This window comes from Tachysurus vachellii, chromosome 10 (assembly GCF_030014155.1).
Source record: "Tachysurus vachellii isolate PV-2020 chromosome 10, HZAU_Pvac_v1, whole genome shotgun sequence".
In the NCBI taxonomy this organism is placed as follows: Eukaryota; Metazoa; Chordata; class Actinopteri; order Siluriformes; family Bagridae; genus Tachysurus; species Tachysurus vachellii.
In genome coordinates this window covers 9,955,368-9,978,050 of record NC_083469.1, presented here as the reverse complement: position 1 = coordinate 9,978,050, position 22,683 = coordinate 9,955,368, and the positions used below count along the sequence as shown (strand labels likewise).

At 38.7% G+C, this 22,683-nt stretch overlaps 1 protein-coding gene across 1 annotated transcript in view; it reads right to left on the bottom strand.

Moving 5' to 3' along the window:
- Window positions 1-22,683, bottom strand: part of LOC132852215 (peroxidasin homolog) — a 58,267-nt gene that overhangs the window by 27,124 nt on the left and 8,460 nt on the right. Inside the window, exons 2-9 of the mRNA XM_060879295.1 lie at window positions 13,504-13,575; window positions 12,311-12,382; window positions 8,960-9,031; window positions 4,774-4,845; window positions 3,247-3,318; window positions 2,633-2,802; window positions 593-710; window positions 321-490 (exon numbers count right to left, since the gene is read on the bottom strand). Of these exons, the coding sequence (XP_060735278.1) occupies window positions 321-490; window positions 593-710; window positions 2,633-2,802; window positions 3,247-3,318; window positions 4,774-4,845; window positions 8,960-9,031; window positions 12,311-12,382; window positions 13,504-13,575 (818 nt within the window). The remainder of the gene's footprint in view (window positions 1-320; window positions 491-592; window positions 711-2,632; window positions 2,803-3,246; window positions 3,319-4,773; window positions 4,846-8,959; window positions 9,032-12,310; window positions 12,383-13,503; window positions 13,576-22,683) is intronic.

The window sequence follows — 22,683 nt, the reverse complement described above, 5'->3', positions numbered from 1 at the left end:
TATTCCAGCCTGGGAATTATTATCAGTGTACTCACTACAGATATGAAAATCCTTTCTTTAAAGCTTTACACATAGTTCAGATGGCTGTTTTGTGCTTAAAAAAATGGCATAAGATGACAGAAAACAGGAGAAAAAGGCTCACGGATTGATTCCCATAAACAGCCAACAACCAAGTATGAAAGCAGAGCGAACAAAAACAAAGCTCTCGTCATGGTTACTGATGAAAATAAATATAAGAAGAATGGTCTTCTGTGAGAAGATGAGTCTGAAGCTTCAAATTTCTGTGATATGGGACTGTTATATGAATGTGTGAGGCTTACATGGTGTGCCAAAGTAGCGTAAGGTGACCTCTCCTGTTTTGACCTCGCCAGCGACATTTTTGGCCATGCATTGGTATATGCCCTGGTCAGTTTCCCTTGTGTCCTGAATCATCAGGGTGCCATCTTCCAGAAGATTCATGCGCGAGTCATCTTGCATGTTAAGGGCGTTGCTGTAAAAACAAACAATTGTTTAATAACAATTCGATCTGGCATAAAGCCAAAATTATTAGCACTGTGCAAAAGATTTTTCTTAGATTAAAAGTTGCCCTCACTTGTTTCTCAGCCATATGATCTGGGGTTTGGGATTGCCCTCCGCCCTGCATGTGAAGTACACAGTGTTCCCTGAGGTCACGTCCACATCCTGTGGCTCTGATGTGATCCGAGGAACCTCTATACACAAAAGTGGTGTAGAGAAATGGGGGCAGGGGGAGGATCGGTGCAAGAAAGGAAAAATACAGAACAGAATAATGTTACTGATGTCCATTACTATACTACAGACAGAAATGAACAGAAGAAGGCTGGCTTGTACAAGATGATGTCAGACATTTGGATGTCTGATGGCCACAACACCACACCAATAATGTCTGCACACATAATGAGAAACCCGGTGTCTTTACAACACTGTGTGAATGGAAGAATAAGCTGCTGAAGTCATAACTTCTGTTCAATTTAGCATATCTATGAATAAAAAAGTGTTTGTAGTAGTCCTTTATTACAATTTACATTAATAAGATCAAGTGCACTGTCCAAAGCATTATCAGACTATGTATATACAGAGAGAGAGAGAGAGAGAGAGAGAGAGAGAGAGAGAGAGAGAAATTCAGCATCCAGACATATAGCTTTTTTCTCATATGTACCAGTTCTCAATAAATCAAGAAGCCATACCCATTCTGCCATCTTAAATGCTGCAACACAAAGCAGTCAGTTGTGTGTTCATGTCCATTTGGCATCCTGCCTGTCCCCTGCACTACACACCACTGCTTGCCCTATTTATGCTTTCTGACATGGTAATTATAGCTGTGTTTGCCAGCCACACTTAAACTGCCACTATTCCACACCAAATACACTAGAATGGCAATGCCATACTGAGCCATGATGTATTTTCACAGCTGCTCCAGCTCACTGGGTATCATTCCTGCGAGAGGGAGACATTCCAGTGCAGAGCCTGTGGACGCATTATGAGATGGTTTACACCAACAAGCCTGGGCACGTTCGTGGCAAATTAGCCACAGGAGTTTGTGGCTTCTTTGTAGTACATAGACAGCTGCTGTGTACTTGAAAATCCGTGGATTACGTAAGAGAAAGCACTAACGCTTTCTACCTCGTTTTCAATGAAACAAGAGGAAACTTGCTTTGGGAAACAAAAAAGCTTATGTTTGCCCACATCTGAGTGATACGAATAAGGCTGACGCCTGCCTTCCTTTACTGCTGATTGCACTGCCTCCCTGTAGGATTGACCTTCATTTGTTTAGCAGATGCCTGAGACTCAGGGAGTTACAGTTGACCCACAACTCACTCTGGCAGAACATTCAATGTGTAGGAGGCTAAATACATTAACAGTGTTACATCTGGAAACATACTTCTTTCCCTGCATTCATACAAGCAATGTCACTAATATCGCTCTAAGTATGACTCTTATGAGTGTGGAGCTATTTCTACATCCCTAACAGCTGTAATTTATTCAGAATTTAGAATTTAATAACAACCAGGAAATTATTAGATCACGTTGATATTTTTCCCATTTTTGCACATCAAACATGGTTGAATTAGAACCAGCTGGACATCCCGCATCACTGGATTGGAATTGTCATTTTACTCTAAGTGAAGTTATTAATGAATATTAGACTCATAAAACAGTTGCTACACTTAATTGGGATGTGGGATGTGGTAGCTTAGTGGTTAAGGTGTTGGATCACTCATCAGAAAGTTGTGAATTTGAATCCCAGGTCCACCAATCAAATGATCACACATTCACCTCAAGGTTTGCTGTACTGTACATTCTGAAATGCTTTTCTGCTCACCACAGTTCTAAAGAGCCTCTCTCACCAAGACGGGGTTTCGATCCTAAGCACTGCTGCTCATTAAATGCCTATTGTTTTGTGCACCATTCTGTATAAACCCTATATGGTTGTAAGTGAAAATCTCAGGAGATGAAATGTTTGTGAGATACTCAAACAAGCACAGACTGAGCCCTATTTTCTTCATTCTTACTGTACATTTGCTGTGAACATTCATGAAGCTTGCCTTTTGCTATCACATGATTGGCTGACTGGATAGATGCATGAATGAACAGGTATTCCTAACTGCCTTACCACAGTTGAGCTCCTCTGCTGTTAGGGTGGCCACGGATCGGCCTTGCAGGCGGCTGGGGTATTCACACGTGGCCGCAGCCTGGGCATTGCCAGACTCTGCATACTGCTTCAGTAGGTCTGCCAGCCATAGAAGCTCACAGTCACAATTCAGTGTGTTTGAGTCCAGACGCCTAAGCAGGGACACACAGATTTTAACTCCAGTCAGTTAGATTTTACTATCTAACAGTAAGGGATATGAACATTGTTTACATGTTGCACTTTTAAAAAAAGCTGAACTGTATTGTAAATGTAAACATATATGGGAAATGTAAATATCGCAATGCAAATCATTAAAAAAATGTCAGAGGCAAGATGACCCTTATTTCTATGTAAGATTTAAAACAACGAAGCAGCCTTACTCATAAAACCTGACACTGATAACATCCATTCATTCTGTTTTTTAACTTCTAATCTCTCAATGTCAGGTTTCTTAGTAGAATTACTCAGATTGCTCAGCTGGACTTGTTCTTTACATCAGACTTTTACAGTTTGTACACTATCTCAGAATTTGAGACTGCCCTGCATTATGTGACCTTCCTCTTGTGTGCTGTTTTGCATTTGCTCTGAGCACTCACAGTCTCTTCATGGACTGTAGATGGGAGAAAGTCCCCAGTGCAAGGTGTGTTATTCTGTTGTTGTGCAAAAACCTATAAAAAGCAGACAAAATAACACAAAATAGTGTCACGAATTGAGTGAATAAGCTATCTCTCCACAGAAGGACACAAATTCGATGATATACATCGTATAAAATGGCATCAGTACTGGAATGCTTGAGTTTACACATTCTTTTTGATGTATTTACAGGATATTTTACAGTGTATACGTGATAATAAATACTTCAGAAATTTACATTTATAGCACTGCAAACATTTCGAAAGCAGACAAAATATGTTAACGAGAATCAGTTGCAAATCTTTTGCATGAAGCTGGACAACGCTGTCCTCCGAGTTGTGAGGACCATATGCTCCCTTACAGGCCAGTCCTCTGAGACGCTCTTATTTTATACAGGAAATAATAAGACTACATTCCCAGAGTTTGTGTAATCACTCCTTCGCTCTTTACCAAACATGTTCTGGACCTTCAAACAGAATTCATCATCAATCATTTAGCAGCATTAAAAACAGATGAGCGTGCTTGCTGTAAATTCAGAAACAGTGCCATCTTCCATTAAGCACAGGCTGAGCTGAGAGACACTTCCTCTTTCCATCTGGCATATGTCCCATGGACACACTAACCTACAAAAATATTCCATTCTGATATGTCTGGGGGAAAAAAAACAATATTTTTTTCAGCAAGCAGCAGCAGCTTTATAAGCACTTCCTGCACCTGGGATCTTTAAGAGTCCCCTGTATTTCCTTCTCTCTTTGTGTTAGCCCAGGTGGCTCCTCCATCCTGTTCTCAGAGGGACTGGAAAAAGAAGGCTGGATTCCAGCACGTCACCCGTAAACAGAGGTGAAATAAAGGAATCGGAGCAGTTACCAAACTCCAAACATCTGGTATGAAATCCAAGAGGAATGGAGGGGTGGGGATAGAGGAATGGAGGGGGTTTGTTGGGGGAATAAATGCTTTCCAGTGGTCATCTTCACTGCAAGTCTGGTTCATGTATAATTTTGGGCGAAGTAAGACAGATTTTCATTTCACCACATACATACATTCCACAGATGCAACACTGAAAGCTGACACTGCTTTAAAAAGTCTCCACATCACCATGGGGCTGATTACATTTTTTAAACATGGATAACTATAGAAGATATATATATATAAAAAAGATCATCACAGATTTTGCAGGAATTTGAGAACAGAATCTTTTGTACATGGCTCTGGATAAAGGCGTCTGCCAAATGCTGTAAACGTAAAAATGTCAACATACTCCAATGTCATGTCGGTGCTATTCAGTTCATTCAGGGCATTGACATTGCAAAACAAGCAATACGATCACTATTATCATGAATAGAGTTTACGCAGTGTCTGAGATCACCCTCATGCATCTACATGACTGCTTTGATCTGCAGTCCAAAGCCTCATATTAATGTTTAAATATGGTGCAATGAATGGATCCTAAAGGATAAACATCAGTGAGATGATATCCTGGAGGGACTCACAGTCGTTCCAGCTTGGGCAAGTGAATGAAGGACTCGGGTTCTAACGCTTCAATGTTGTTGAAATGGAGATATCTGTAAGAAAAGAAAGAAGAGACATGATAAATACTGTGCATTTATTTCTTACAGGAACTGTTGCTCCTCTGTTTCTGCTTTAGTATTCCAAATACGTTTTATTTCAATTTTCAGCATAAATATGAATTTGATAGGCATGTGGTTTAATATTAACACACCCAGAAGAGATTCGTGAGAGTTTCAGTATGTGATTGCTCAAAAAAAAAAAAAACACCCATGAGAAAGAGTCTTTCCAGCATTTACTTAACTGGCAGAAAATCAAAGAGCAAAACAAAAAAAAGGCAGATCAACTGGATTGTGTGCAACAATTTCTGGCAACAGTTGAAAACCTGGCAATTTTTTATATTTATTTTGCTCATTCATAGCTAGCTTGTTTCTGTGCCAGACAGGCAAAGCTTATAACAATAGACAAAATCAATTATATTCATATCTGTTACTTTGTACAAAAGTAGTCAGTAATATAAAATGACAGAATTATATAGAATATACAATAATCATTTAAGTCTATTGTTAAAAGGCCAACATGCAAATGAAACAAAGGTACAGGTTTTAAATCCAAAACATCAATCTAACAGAAGTTGTATGGATTTCAGTCTTCTACTCAGTTTTGGTGGTTGCTGTTGTTTAATGCTATTATACCAGTTTTAGCTGACAGAGCTGAAAGAATGCATTGACTATATGTTTTTTTTAACGAGTGGTCTGGTTTGTCATTACCTAATCAAACTAAACTGAATACATGATAATAAAACACAGGCATCTGCAAAATAAGCTGTGTTAGTATTATTTCTGACTTTCTCACACATATTTGAGGTTACCGAGACTTTTGTTTTGCTGAGAAAGGTTTAAATGCCTATGGCAGAAATAAACCAGCAGTAATAAACATACACATAGCAAAAGGCTAAATAATTAGGAGTTATAAAAATTTGGTTAAGAGTTTTGCCCTACATGCACAGCATAAATGTGTTTGCCCTCTTGTTCTGTCCCTGCGATGCCACAGCCTTCCATGACCCGAGGACTAACTGAATATGCTCGCTGAGAAGGAGGGATGGAGAACTCTCACATATTCACAGCGACACTAACTAAATCGTGACCATCTATTAGCTCATGCATGTGGAAGATGGCAGGCTGTGCTTTAGTTTCTTATTCTTCCTTGTGATGCATGTCAGAATGATTTGGAAGAGCTGGCTGCTGGGTGGGAACTGGAGAATTCAACTAGTGAAAACCAAAAGCCATACAAGCTATAATTAAAGCAACAATAATTAACGCAAGAAGCAGCAAATGAGGCACTACTCACTACTACTACCACTCAATAATAATAATAGTAATAATAATAATAATACCATCACTATCCTATTATGACTGCTAATACCAATACTACTGCTAGCCATTTCTACTAATATAACTATTACATTTGCTATTAATAATACCATGAATGATAATACTATTACTCCTGCTAATAGTAGTTAGACTATTCCTATTATCACTATTACTACTGCTAGGTAATACAACTACAAAATATAGCTGCAAGCAGCGATGACGGGCCTTCGCACGTTTGTTCATCGCTATACGGTGCCTTCCAGAAAACAATGCACGGTGGGCAAGTGCATCAAGTGGGTAAATATCAGTGGACTATTTTATGTTGTTACTGACCCATTTGGGGACTGTAGGTAAATGAAACCCCACATTTTAGACAAACGGGGGCGCTAGTGAGCCACTTAAGAGACACACCTTTGTCTGACCTTTTTGTCCACACTTAACAGCCGACAAATGTGATGTATGTGTCAAATTTCAAGTTAATCTAAGCACGCCAAAAGACTTAAATATGCCTGAAAAAGAAAGTAAAGTTTGACACGTTACCATGAGAACAGTGTTTGAGATATCAAAAATCCGTTCGCAATTTCGCATCTGCAATATCTCTGCACCATGTTGGCCAAGTCTGGTCTCAATTGCATGAATCCCCTAGGAGGAGTATTTAAAAGTTTACTGCATGAAGCTGACAAAAAATCCACCTTTGTGACTGACACACTTCCTGGGGCCTGTTGGTGGCGCTATACCTGGGACTCACAATAAGCACATAGATGCGATCGGAATCCTTGGCCGAACATACACACCGCGTGTCATCACAATAAGACATTTTTTGCTTTAGATATTAGACACTTTCTGTTTCTCTGAATTCGCCATAATTTTGTCGCCTCGCCATGGCAGCACCGTTCGAGATATCGAAACTCACTTCGCAATTTAGCAAGTGCAATGTCTCGGCATCATGTTCACCACTTTTGGTGTCAATCGCATGAATCCTCTAGGAGGAGTATTTAAAAGTTCATTGCATGCAACTGTGAAAAAATCCACCTTTGTGACTGACACACTTCCTGGGGCCTGTTGGTGGCGCTATACCCGGGACTCACAATAAGCACATCGATGCGATCGGAATCCTTGGCCGAACATACACACCGCGTGTCATCACAATAAGACATTTTTTGCTTTAGATATTAGACACTTTCTGTTTCTCTGAATTCGCCATAACTTTGTCGCCTCGCCATGGCAGCACCGTTCGAGATATCAAAAATCCCTTCGCAATTTAGCAAGTGCAATGTCTTGGCATCATGTTCACCACTTTTGGTGTCAATCGCATGAATTCCCTAGGAGGAGTATTTAAAAGTTCACCACATGCAACTGTTGTGACTGACACACTTCCTGGCGCCTGTTGGTGGCGCTATGTCCGAGATTCACAATAAGCACATCGATGCGATCGGAATCCTTGGCCGAACATACACACCGCGTGTCATCCCAATAAGACATTTTTTGCTTTAGATATTAGACACTTCCTGTTTCTCTGAATTCGCCATAACTTTGTCGCCTCGCCATGGCAGCACCGTTCGAGATATCAAAAATCCCTTCGCAATTTAGCAAGTGCAATGTCTTGGCATCATGTTCACAACGTTTGATGTCAATCGCATGAATTCCCTAGGAGGAGTATTTAAAAGTTCACCGCATGCACTTATAAAACAATCCAAAATGGCCGACTTCCTGTTGGGCGGAGCTCATAGTTTAGAGCGCGAAAGTTGTTCGGGTCGATGAGATCTATATGCGTACCAACTCTCGTACATGTGCGTACATAATTGCCCGATCTGTGCACCAATGTTTGTTTTTGCATTACAGGGGGCGCTACAGAGCCCCCCTGCCACGCCCGTATTCCAACCTTTGTCCAATCCTAGTGTCGCGCGACTCTGACGTGTGTGCCAAATTTCAAGAGTTTTCGAGCATGTTAAGGGACCCCAATTGGCCAATGTGTGGGAAAAAAAAAAAAAAAAAAAAAAAAATTAATACTCCCGAGGAAAAACAATAGGGCTTCGCACCATTCGGTGCTCAGGCCCTAATTACTACTGCTAATACTATTATTACCATTACTATGACTACTACTACTTCTATTATTACTGCCACAAATGCAATTACTACTACTACTATTATTTCTACTACTACTACTACTACTACTACTAATAATAATAATAATAATACTGCTATTACTATTATTATTATTGCCACTAATGCAATTACTACCACTACTGATACTATTACTATCATTATGACTACTGCTAATGCTATTTGTAATATCGCGACTGCTACCTACTTCAAATTATTACTAGTAATGCTAATACTATTACTACCATTAGAGTAGAGTAGAGAAGAGTAGAGGGTACCATTGCTATCACAAATACTGTACTACTACTAGTCCCTTGGCCTGTGTAGTCAGATAGGAGGCTGCACATTTTAGCATGGGGACCAGATGTGCCAGATCCAGAGGTTAGGGGTCATGGGTTAACACTAGAAAAACAGCTCGCTGCACATGCTGCATGGATGTTGTCAGTAACACGCCCGGCCTTAAGAGTTACATGTCAGATGCATGGCTTTGCTGTCAAAATGATTCATGGCTCGGCCACAGACTTTGTTTAGTTTGATCCCTACATATCGTACCACATAACCTGACCTACTAATATAGCCTAAATAAGACTTAAAAGACTAACAGTCTTCTCATGAGAAGAGAAATTTAAAAGGAAAGAAGGCATGAAGACAGAGTAAAACAAGAGAGGGCAAGATAAAAAAAAAAGTCACTTACAGTTGTTCTAGAGAAACCAGGCCCTTGAACGCTTGTCGGTCTATCGACTGGATTTCATTCTTGTACAAATAGCTGTAAAATAAACAGGTGTGTTAAAGAAAACCCAGGGAATATGGACTAATGTGAGAATGCTAGTATAATTATATCATTCTCCAAATCATTTTGACTTTTGGTATATGAGAGCTGTTTATTAATCGTAGAACATTTACAGGAATCATGTGACATACTTCAAGGGAAAAAATACACAATTACAACAGCAGTACAACAGCCAACATCTATCTGAAATGTATTAATATCAAACAGGTACAGTTTCTGTTGCTTGACCTTGCAACGCTGAATTTTTTACATCTATACATGTCTGTTTTTTACAAGTACACATGGGTACAGATTTAAACAGATATGTTAATGATAGCAAGTCACAAATCTAAAAGCAAAGTATATATTAGACAGAAGGAAACCCTGCATGTTAAAGCCTGTTCGTTTAGCCCAGAGCAGTGATCTGACAGGACAAGAAGGCCAGCGTATTGTCTGTTACTGAAATGGTTTGCTTTATAAATCACAGTGGAATGTGAAGGGGTGACTGCACACATGGACATGAAAGTTTGGGGCTGGCAAAGCAGAGATGCACCGTGGGAAACATAAACTCAGTACTAGGAGTCTAGGGAGTGGGGGTTGAAGCAGTCAGCTGTTCAGAGTTTGGCTAATAGAAATACTCTTGAAGCTTGACTGTTGATTTTCAACATATTATGTTACCTTACAAAAATACATCTCAGTCAGACTCATCAACTGCTGAGTGTTTGGTCAAGCATTAAAGTAAATATATGGAGAACCTGAAGGACTCCATTAACAATCAATTATAGAACACAAACGAGGCCAGTACAATTCATTCATACTTATTGGACCATCAAAACATAAACGTGGGATGAATCTATTAAAAGATATAAGTAAATAATAGGCTAAAGTGCCCATAATACAAAAAAAAGCTTGTTTTTTGACCAAAATTAGGGTTTTCTGCCCATAAATTATTCCAACTGAACCAAAAAACATGAAACATGAAGCAACAAAGCAACATGAAAATGTACAACATTTATATTCATTTACATTTTAATCTTGTCTACAGGTTCTGCTGCTGGGATTGTGTACAAGAAGTAATTGGAAAAGAATGTAAATGTAAACTAAGCAGGTTTAAAAACTACGAGATATAAGCTGAAGAGAAACATAGTTTAGAAAAGTCTGCTATTTTCTGTGCATTATATTATATGAAAGAATTCAATATAGAGCAATTCAAACAGGAAGGACATTTTGAACCTTATACAGGTGTACAGAAATGGAAGTAATAAATCAGGTTTAAGTTCCATGTGGACCACCAAGTAAGCACATCAGACTCTCGTTAGTAATTACTTTTACCAGATGCCAGAAATTAAAAAAAATCCCCAGTATCCATTTCTTTCCAATAACCAATTCAAAAACCGACTCCAAATCAAATTCCAAATCAGACTTAAAAAACTTTACACATTTTACCGATGCAATTTTTTAATATCCCTGAGAATATTTGTTCTAAATCTTGCCTAGAAACATCATTTGGCACTAATCTGATTTCACTCAGCAAGATCATTAAGTCTTAAACACTCAATTAAGGAGTCATTTCAAGACAATTTGAAGCAAACCCTCACAGCAGAGGTCATGTGTTTGTGCTATTGTCTAAGGTTGAGTCATCTGTAAACTGAGTCAGCTTGAAAAGAGTCTTTTCCAAACCACAGTCTGTAGGATTAAGGCTGGGTTATAGACCAGGGCCATAATGATATCAGATGTAATAACAGGAATGAACTAATGTCTGGTTTGGATCTTTGGACCTGACTGTAGAGACATTTGAAGTGTCAGGGTGCTCACACACGTAACTTTATTTAACAAACTTACTGACTGTAGAAAATGGACTTCATGCCGCCTGCTGAAAAACATAACAGAACTATTAAACTGTAGCGTCCCACAAAAGCTAATTATATGATTATATTTATTTATTTATTTGTTTCTGACCAAACTGCCCCATTTTGAACAAAGGTCTTCCAAGGCAAATAAAGAAGTGACCCAAGAATGACTGTAGCAATCTGCAACTCTTTTAAAGCTGCATGCTTACTAATTACACTTAGAGGTGAACGGTTTCATTAGGACTTCAATTACAGGCACACAGCGTTCCTCACTGTTTAACAATATCCTCTCCACTACAGAGCAGACCCTGTCACTATAAGGACTAATAGGAAAATGACTCTTCTGTCTTTTTTACCCCTAAATTACCGTCATTAAAAATACAGGGTCTATAAATATACTGTGGACGAACATGCAATGAAAATGGTTCTGTGGTCATTCTCACCTGCACAACAGCTGTTAAACTAGCTTCAAACTGTCATATGTATATGAATCGCACATCTTTAGCCATTTACATAAGGAATACAACACTGTTAAAGGACAAAAAAAGTGTATTCTATAGCATATTCTGTATATTATAGTGTTATCACAGTATACTACACTGTACATGACCATAAAATGTTGAATCAATTGATGTGGCGATTACATTACAATTGCACTATTATATTTATTTATATTATATAAATCAGTCTGGTTATATTATTCAATCATTTTTATAATTTGAAATTAATTCGTTTTTGGTATATCACCCGTGTTTAAAATATTCTAGGAACAATATGCCAAAACACTTTCGGAAAAATAAATAAATAAATAAAATAAAATAAAATTACCTTTACTACTAAAGTTTAAGCAGCACAGTGCTAAGCTGGACACCTTAGAGGGTTAAAGAAAATGCCCTAAAAAACACTCTTTCATTATTAATGTACGTTAACATATGAGTCAGCCGGCTAGTCGACCTGGGGAAAAATCTACAGACACATAAATATGTTAAAATGGGTGAAGCAGGTGTTACATTAAAGAGCAGAAACGTGACCATACTGCCTGGATGTAAACGTAAATGCAGACAGCACAGTTGAGGCTTTCTTATCACCTATGTGACTAACAGAAGTTAAGTGTCGGAAGGACTGACTGTTATTTAAGCCGTCTCTGTTCTCCCATGCCTTTTGGTGACAAATCTCAGACACCTCAAAGCACAGCACAGGCTATTAAGTGCTGTAATGTGTGAGATTTGTTTTCCTTCTCAAACAATGGTTGTCAAGTGTCGAGATTCTCGGAGAGCACTGTTAAGCGGGAACTCTACTCGGAATGATTGAGATTAATGTGGAGTGTCTGCATGCGGATAGAAATGACTCACGTCGTGACCTCTCCTTAAAAATCAAACACTCGAGATCAGGTGAGAAACAAATGTCAGTGCAGGAGTCCACTCACAGATATTTCAAGTTCTCCAAGTCCTCAAAAGTTCCTTTTGGGATTCTTCGGATGTGATTGTTGTTTAAAAGGCTTTGGGGAGAAAACAAAACAAAACAACAGAACATATGGTTATACAGTTAAGGCATAGATCAGGAATTCTGTCAAAGAACACTTTATGTGGGAAAAATAAAGAAAAATCCTCAAAACAAAACAAAAACCTTTTACTGCAACAAAGCAAATTCTATGAGATTTTTCCATGCTTAGGTCTATAACAGATTTCAGGTTCTCACACAAATCAGATGTCATTAAAATAACGAATAAGGTTATGTAGAGATTGAGAATAATCGTAATGTAGTTGCTGGTCATTCAGGAATCATCAGTGGAGCATTTAGAGAAAAGCTTCAAACCTCGTTCCAGAAAATGAACTATTCCAAGAGTCACTGTTCTGGTGCAGTGATATTTTGCTGATGTTCCTGTAATTTATTGTTTGTCTCTATATAGTATATAGTAGTATAAGGAATAAAACACGAAGATGTGCGCTATAACCATACTACACCATAACACACCATAACACCCAGATTTGCAGACCTTTTAAACTTAAATTGATTACTTTTACAATTATTTTTTATTTAGATTTAGATCAAGATTTGCACAGACCTTTAATACAGACCTTTAAAACTTTAATTTAAATGCATTACTTTTACATTTTATGCCTTATTGCCCCAGTTTGTGGATACTGCTGGAATTTGTGAATTTTCCATTGAGATGAATAAAGTATCTATCCGTCCGTCCGTCCGTCCGTCCGTCTATCTATCTATCTATCTATCTATCTATCTATCTATCTATCTATCTATCTATCTATCTATCTATCAGAAAATAATTAATAGAGGAGAAGCACAAGTGTTTTATTCCTTCTACAGCAATATACGTTTTCCAATCCACAAATTTTACTTTTAACCTATTTAAATTATAAAACAATTAAGAAATGAACAAATTGTTCAGCACACCATCTGCCCGATCAGATTGAAGAACAGAGCAGCTGTGTGATGTCAAATGGGAAAATACATTCTGTGAGGATTATGAGGTGACCTGCATGTGTGGCGTGCAGGACAAACCGGTGGCCCAGAACAAGCTGTCAAAGTAAACAGACGCTCAGGAAAGTTTGTCTCATGAAAATAAAGCGAGGAGGCCTGATGGCATGGGATACGTACAGCGTGTTGAGGTTCCTCAGTCGTCTGAAAGAGCCCGGCTGCAAGTCTTTAATTTTGTTAAACCTCAGGTCTCTGTTAAAACATTAAAACAGAAGCATGCAGTGAGGATGATTAGATAATAAAACACAAGAACACATAGACACGTATTCGACAAGACAAGTCTGTATGAATAAGAAAATAAAATACACCTCCTTAATATCAGGTTTGACATCAACATGCGAACCGTGCCTCGGACTGCAAATGTGTGATGTTACTTGTATTGGTGTGTTACAAAACATGGCACTATGTGTATAACAGTTCAGGAAATATGATAACGGTGCTCTCTGTCATAGATACTGTTTAAACAATTGAAAGTCAACAACCAGCATAATAAAATATTCCATGACATTCACGATTGCCTATGAAACTGGCTTTGGCTCATTTTGGCTTTCAATCTTCACAAACAATAAAAACCGTCTACTTGTAATCAGATCAATCTGAAAAACATAAAGGTATGAAGCATCCCAGATCAGCCTTAAGATGGCCTTTTCGCTATTTTTATGTAGGAACTGCATAATCTGGTGTCCATGTTCTTTAAAAAGCTGTCTGCGATCTAATCAAATAAAAATGTCAGCAGGTTTATCTAAAGAATCCCTAAACAAAATGCTATAGTCACAACAGAGATAGCTTTCTGCTTGCAGGTGAGTTACAAACTCCTGATCTATAAACTTCAACCTGGTTCATAATTAGTTTAAAAAACTATAGATTTAAAAATACAAATCTGAATTATTTTATTTATTTATTTATTTAATATTTGATTTTTCTTTTTTTTTGCACTGCTGCAGTTGAATAAAGTCAGTAAATGACTCAGCCCTGTGTGCTCCTCATCTGCCATGTAGGTACTGCCTGTTTGTAGATGCTGGGCCCAGCTCGAGTGCTGTTTGTGTGTTGTGGCATGCTCAGACAGAGCCAGAGCTGAATTCCACAGGCCTTCCACAATGCTGCAGGCCATACTTTCAGCAACGGCACAGAGCTGCTGCCGCACGGCTTGGAAACTATGCAGCGCTCGGACAAACACTGCTGACTGTTTGGACTTGCTGAAATGGGAAGTTTTCTTCAGTTAAAGGTTAAATATCTGACTGGAAAATCCAACATAAATATGATTCTCCTTCCAATACCTCATCACTGTGGAGTGCCTGAGAGAACGTAATGTAGGGGAAAATAATCGGAGAACAGTCTGGAACAGGAAATCGGTCATTTGTCTAGAACTTAATGGAGGCTGCAAAAGAGTAACATAATAATAAGTCAGTGGCCATGGAATATACTGAAATACTAGAAATATTGATCACTGAACGTAATGAAATGTTGTCAAATAAATCTCACGTAATCAATCTCAAATTGGTCCCTCTCGGATTTTCACAGAGTATTTGTGTAATTGTTGCAGTGTCATAAAAAATGTCTTTTTATGGCAGAAAACTACTTGAATTGGTGAAAATGCAAGCGGAGGATTCTATAATTGCTTCCAATGACATTTGTGCTCGTGTTCAACACACGTCAGTGGATGAGAGCTTCAGGCTTGTATGGCAAAGCTGAATGATGATGTTACAAAATCAGCTGTGTTTTGGAAAATTTCAAGCTCCTTTGAATATCGCTGAGTTTCCTTGATCTTCTGGAGGGACTGAAGAAAAACAAGTGAAGAGAAACTAAGAGAGAGTGAGTGAGAGAGAGAGAGAGATAGAGAGAGAGAGAGATAGAGAGAGAGAGAGAGAGAGAGAGAGAGAGAGAGAGAGAGAGATTTTCCACCTAGAAGATGCACCTTTGTCTTGTTCCTCTTCAGATTTTGTGTACCATGTTTAAACATCACTCCATCTATCATTACTAAAAATATACAATCCACAAAAAAAAGCTACTGTAGCTTCCATGAACAGTCCTCCTCTCACCAGCCTCTATTTTGTCCTCGGTCTTAAAATCAACAAAACAAAACAACTTGCGTGTTACCAAGAAACCAAAAGCAGACAATTAAACAAACCTCAGCAACAATTATTTGCTTTTCGTTATGTCTAATTATAAATCTGTTGATTATTAGATTATGTGGCGTGTCGATTATACGAGTCCCGATGAATGTTCAGTTACTATAGCAACCATAACATTAGAACAAGCACAGTAATATAACCTCAGTAAAAACACATGTACCTGTAAATATCCTACATTACTCAGATAAGCAGCAACATTACACGATTAAATCTAAAACCACTTTTATTAGTGTCTTATTTCTGATTTTCTTAATCCTGGTTTTCACTGTAATGTTTCCTAAAGTTTTGAAGAATGTTTTGAAGCAGATGGTTGAAGCTTGTTGTGTTGTATAGGTTACACTATGAGTTAAGTAGGTTTAAAGACAATGCGGCATTGTGTGTAATCAGCACATTATTCTACAAGTCAGATCCCTGCATTGTTTTACAGTGTGCTGTGTGTTGGCTTATCACAGTCCCTGTGTTGGCTTATCAGGACAGGAAGCAACTTAGAATATGGCTTCGCTCATAACACAAACATTCTTCTATACAAGATTTGCAAATTTCTTGCTTTAAGGTATTAAACCCCATCCTGAGGCTTGGAAGAAACAGTATGTAGTGGTTAAAAGAAATTTCATACACTATCCACGACATCCAAGTTTGTAAAAATATGAAAACGGTATATTTTCTCAAGCAAAAGTTTTGTACATAGTATTTGCATAAAACCTTCTCAACTGGACATAGAGGTTAGGGGATGTGTGTAGTGCAGCAGGCTCTCAATGAATCACACTAAAATCAACAACAAAAAAGCAACACTCGATGCCAGGAAGTTCGACCTGTAGGAACACGTGACATCAGACGTGTGAAGAAAACTGAATAGAAATATACATTTCTATTCAATTTCTATGTAGGCTGTTCCAGAGAAAACCTTTTGCATACAAAATCTTCAAAATAGGTTTTCAGGTCACTTGCATGTGAAAAGCAGCTTTACAAAGAGGTTCTGGGGAAGTCGTGGCCTAATGGTTAGAGAGTTTGACTCCTAACCCTAAGGTTGTGGGTTCGAGTCTCGGGCCGGCAATACCACGCCTGAGGTGCCCTTGAGCAAGGCACCGAACCCCCCCAACTGCTCCCCACATAAATGGCTGCCCACTGCTCCGGGTGTGTGTGTTCACGGTGTGTGTGTGTTCACTGCTGTGTGTGTGCACTTTGGATAGGTTAAATGCAGAGAACGAATTCTGAGTATGGGTCACCATACTTAGCTGTATGTCATGTCACTTCACGTCTTTCAAAATACCACACGATTCTGTGAAGCACTGACATTCTCCAGAACTGGAAGCAAAAGCTGATAAGACTTCAGAGAATAGAAGTGCTACTAAATTAATGGCTATGATTTATGAAGGCTAACTGAATAAAGACTGACCCAGCTTTAGATGACAGGGTGTGACTGGGTGAGATAGGATTCTGAGAGTCTGTGACTCAGGTGAGGTTTGGGCTTAGTTGGCACAGAGGTAAGATTTATTAAATTGTGCCAAGTGTGCCAATCTGGGTATTAGTGTGTGTGTGTGTGTGTGTGTACACTATAAATATCTACTCAATACCTGCTGCACTACACACATCCCCTAACCCCTATGGGAGTGTCCAGTTGAGAAGGTTTTAAGCAAATACAGAGCGACTTGCTGAAGTAAAGTTAATCAATGAATCAATGCATTTCTGACTAATATTAGACAACGATGGGACAGAAAAACGGGTTTGATTACAGTTTATAGAGCATTACTGAGGAATCACCTAAAAATCCACCGTTCGGCTTTTTACAAGTGCAGCTGCTGGCTAACATTTCTGATTCTGCACAGCTGGTAAGATTATCACGCCCTCCTCTACTCTTTTGAAACCTGAAATGGTGGAAATGCTTGGCTTCCTGTCTTGTCTTTGCATCTGTGTAATTCAATCATTGATTAAGGATTCTGGACAAGAAAAATCGTGAGGTGGCAAAAATCAATATCAGAAAAGCATACTAATGAACTTTAGCTTTGAACGAGTCAATACTATAAACTTACGGCCTCAAAAATGATCTCAAAAGTGTTAGGATTAATATGCTGTGTGTGTGGAGGCAAAAGGCTGGAAATAAGAGACAGGGATGTGGAGTGTAAACCACAATCAGATGGAGTCTCTATGGGGAAATAAAATATCAGCATCCTCAAAAAGGTAAAGCAGCTTCTGGGGCCCAAAAAACACCTATTACACGTTATATTACATACATAGTATATTATTTTAATCGTAAATAACAACACCCTAGTTTGTGGATTTAATGCTAGAAATATTAGTTAGTATCTTCTTAATTACATAGAAACTCATCTGTAATTGGACTGGAAGAATGTGAGGATCCAAGACGTACACTAGGAAAAAACCCACATGCACTTAACAATCATTCAACACCATAATCTCATGGCCAAAAGCTAAAGAAGTAAATGACTGGCATGATGCTGAATGCTAAGTATTCAATAATGAGCACCACTCGTGTTTCTTGCCCCTGAGGATAACATCTCTGCAATCCTGATAATGTTAACTCTAACTCTATGATAACTCTAGCGTGATTTCTCATGCCTTGAGACTGTGATGTGACCCAAAGTCGATCCATGACAACAGTTAAAAACAGGATGCAGCAGCTCTGCTTCTTGTAGCTCTGCTGCCTGCCAAAGCATTCCCTTAGAGGAAATTCCACCGTTCCGACGTGTGGATGATAAAGCTCTTCCAGAAGGACAGCAAAATACACACCAGAAAAAAAAAAGGGAGACGGTGTTCAGTCGGAGTCGAGGTTGAGGCAGAAATGGTGACCATTTGAACTGGATAGAAACGATTAAACAAACAATGTGCTACCTTCCCTGTGCAGGTACTGTATTAGTGGTTAAAACCTGGGTTCTGGCTTCAGGTTCAACAAGCATTCATTATTCAATTAATAAAAACTGATAATCAGAACATTCTTTTATAGGATACATATCTTCTTGTCACCACTCTGAAGTGTTCTATTCCTTTTATGCTGCAGAAATTCCAACAAGTAAAATATTTCATTATTGAAGAACACATATCCGTTTTCATTCTTTTGAGGAACAAGTTAATTCATGTTACGTCTTTCCTGTTATCTTTCTCTCTCTCTCTCTAAAAACACACAAAAAAGTGCAGATTGTTACCATCACCTCTGCTCTCCTGAAAACTGTCCCACTGTTTCCAGCAAAGCATTTCGTCATATGTGGTTTGCTTCCTGTTTACAGCTTATAAAAGCACAGAGCTTCTAGTTTAAATACAGATTCAACTTTGTGTTGTCACGTACACAACTATACCCGGTACATGTAGTGAAATGCTTTTGACTGTCCGTATCATAAAAGTAGAATAAAAATGGAATCATAACAGAAAAAAGGAAAGTGGTCTTTCCAGCATATGCGTATCTATATACGAAACCGTACGCTTAACACTCTGAGGAATAAAGGTGTGATGTAACAAATGTTACACCTTTACAAAGCCGGTAGTCTTTTTATTTCTTAAAAAATATGTATCTAATGTTTATTTATAATCATTTGTGAAAACCAATAACGTTTTATCGTTTTAACGTTTAAAAAGTATTTAACAGGAGCTGGAAATCTTCCCAGAAATCTTTATGGATTGGTGTGTATGGGAGCACGGTTGCTTCCTGGAAATATTCGCTACTGACACTTGGTGTATTTAACTTTAACAGTTCGACACACGACTATACACACACACTACATTTAATACATCTATCTGTTACCACTGGATACCATCCGATGCACATCCATGACATTTCTGTGTATATATATATGTAAGTACATATTGCATATAATGTGTAGTGCTACTGTAAGTATGTCTAATAGTACACTGTGTGTATTGACTATATGTATAAGCATATTGCACATTTTCACCTGTTAATTTCATTATCTGTATGTTAATTGTTTCTGCAATTTCTGGAGTTCGCTCCCAAGAATTTCACTCACCAAAGCACCAGTGCTGTGGTGATGTGACAATAAAAGTGACTTGACTTGACTCGATGAGTGCTGATGAGCGAAATACTGTCACTGTCAGTTAGAATAACATACACTAGCTTATTATTGCTGTACGAAAAAAAATTATATTTTCAAATTTTGCCTACTGTTCGACTCTTGTAACTGCTGTTGCATCACTTGCAATGAAGCCCTGGCTTTCTCAGATAAGAGCGTTTCAGCGCTGGGGAACATTTGTTTGCCATGTGTAAAAGAGTAAAACAGTTCATTTGAGCTTTCACACAAACAGCTGGTGCAGAAGGATCATCTTGGGAATTGTAGATTGATGATGTCAAGCTAAACAAGAATAAAAGTGCCTCCCACATAGAGCAGGAACATTCCCAGCATTCATTACCGCTCCATTCCAAATACAGTCTCAGGAGTTGTATGTACTGTTTGGGGAAACGTGTATTACAAGTTTTGTTCGCATGCAGAATGCTGGAGCAGGAATGTCTCGAGGGAATGATGCAGCACACATCATGATGGGAATCGTTCCCTGCAAAATGATTTAATTAGGTGCTCTTTTCGTCCAAAAACATGTCCCTGATGAAGTGAGATTGGATGACACCACCTACTAAACGTAGAGTTTACAGTCAATTCTATCAAAAATAAAGAAATAAAAAATATCTTTGCAAAGAAAAAAAAGTGCCACATATCGTGTTCTCGATATTTTTCGCTAAGGCCTACAGAAAAGAGAAGCCCATATTGTTTCTTTTAATTACCGTTGCCTGCTGAATATCTCCCCGTGCAAATGAGCAAAGCTTTAGGGATTTTTCTGGCTTGGCGTTTCACAAAGCTGTGGAGGATGAGCTCCTGACAAAGCCTGACCACAGCAAATTGCACACAATGCTGCTTGTCTTTCTCTCTGACTCACTCTGACTGGGACGCCTGTTTCGGAAAAGGCTGCCCAATTCTGAATGGGATAAATAAAAGGTGGTGAAACAAGGAAAAGCCGTCGGCGCCTGGCTATAATTTTGGCCAAATAAAGTGGCCTGACTTTTGTAGCCTCTGCTTTAAGGGGTCGTAATTGTGGCCGCAAATCAAGTGATTACTCTCTGGTGGTGCTTTTTCTGTCATACCACCGGTCTGTTCTTCACCACGGATCTGCAAACCTCCAGCATTACTCAGCTCAGCCTACAGTCTCTTAGTCAACACTCACACCGCATATAATTCTAACCATACTGACCAAAATGGCTGAACACTTCCTGTCATGCACAGCAGCTGATATATGCGGTAACACATTTGATTTTTTAGATGCATTCCTCATCTGTGATTCCAGTACAGGGATTCAACAGGGATGGACAAATCATTAACTATCATTAATCATCAATTACTTTCCACATTATACTGACACAAAAAACTGATAATACAGATTAAAAACATATGCTAATACCTGAATCAGTGACTTTTTTCAGTAACTCTCTGGCTAACGTTCAGCTATGCGCTGCACGGTTCTCTTGAGGCGCGTAAAAAGCACATTCGAGTCTGACTAGCGTCTGACTAGCGAGCATTTCAGGTGACTGTGTGTTTTGTTAGGGTTAGTGTTATATAACAGGTTTTAATGCTGCAATGAGCTATACTTCACTTTTATCACCGTTTCCGCATCCCTTCCTATTTTGGATTTGGGAAAAGATTCCTAGCTAATTAATACAGCTAACAAAAAAAAAAATTCTAACCAGTGGGTTTCTGAGGTGGTGGCTTTCGACAAAGACTGGACACACAGGTCAAAAGACAGCTCTTCTCTTTTGGAAAGTAAACAGGGAGTGCTTTTTTGTCAGAATAAGTGTCAGAATAAAACATAAAATAGTCCTCTCAGGATTTTGCCATAGCATAAATTTAACGACAATTCGAAGACGCGTCACGTGACATCGTCACGACAAGCATTCAGCCAAAGCACCCTTCAATTCACGTTCATCCATCACTCATACAACGATCATTGAAAGTCATTACACGCATGTCTTCATTGCTAGTAGTTTAAAAGAGGAATCCTGTGCTGATGTAGTGCAAAACAAGCACCAAATCTCCAACGAGCTGCATCACAAATCTGAAAAAAGAGCCGCAAAATCTTTTCTGGCCTCCAGCTGAGAAAGAAAACAAAGACAATTCCTCCTGAACTCCTTAACTCTGAGTTTCTCTGACTACAGAAAGCACCATCAAATCAACATGGCTGCTGAATAGTATGCAGTGTTCTTACCTTTACAAGTGTGCTGCTGTATAGACAGGTGTTTACTGTAGACCAATCAACACACTGATATAACAATCTTTCTACAATGAGAAAAATACATCATTCATCACAGTTAGCTCTGACTTTGCAATTTCATTATGGGTTTCAATAACGCAGCATAAATATTAAAGGTACCAAACCTCATTGTCTAATCACTGTGAATGAAAAAGTGATTTGTACATCTCCGTATGCACAGAACTAACACCTCAGTCTTCTTGCCTAGCCAGACCTTCAGACTGACGGCAGAAGGTCTGGACTCTGTAGCAGCTTTAATTGGTCAAGGACAAGAGGGCATCTGATTGATATGTAAAGCAACCAATCACAGCTAGTTTTGTTTAGGAGGGTGAAAATGTAAAGCTCAGACAAAATCATAAAATTGTCCATTTAAGAAAGGTGTGCAAATGACTGTGTCTATACCGGGAACTTCGCATCATCTGGAAAACTCGATGTCACAGTTGTAAACACCACAACCTTCTTCTTCTATCGGGGAAGTAGAACGTCACGACTGCTTTGGCGGACCGTTAAAAAAAAATCATGGCAAATCTTGTAGAATCGGGCCGATCAGATGACGACTTCGAAACTCCTGAATTGTTTCCAACAGCGTGAGGCTGAGACTGCCAACTCAGCACATTTCAAGCCTAAAAGGGTTTTGCTGATCCTGCGCTCTCACTGATCTCTAAGCTTACAACATTCTGACCATGTCAGAAAGCAAAGAGCAACTCATGACAAACAAAGCTGACAGTTCTCCTTCAGTGACAGTGATAAAAGACAGGGCTGTGTGATATATTAATACGTTAATAGGATGCAGGAACATTTATAGAGATTGATATTTTCCGATATCCTTCACATCGTTGCTCCAGGCGTAAATCTAAATTTCAATCTTAATATAAATATAATTTTTATTCATATCTTTTATACACCT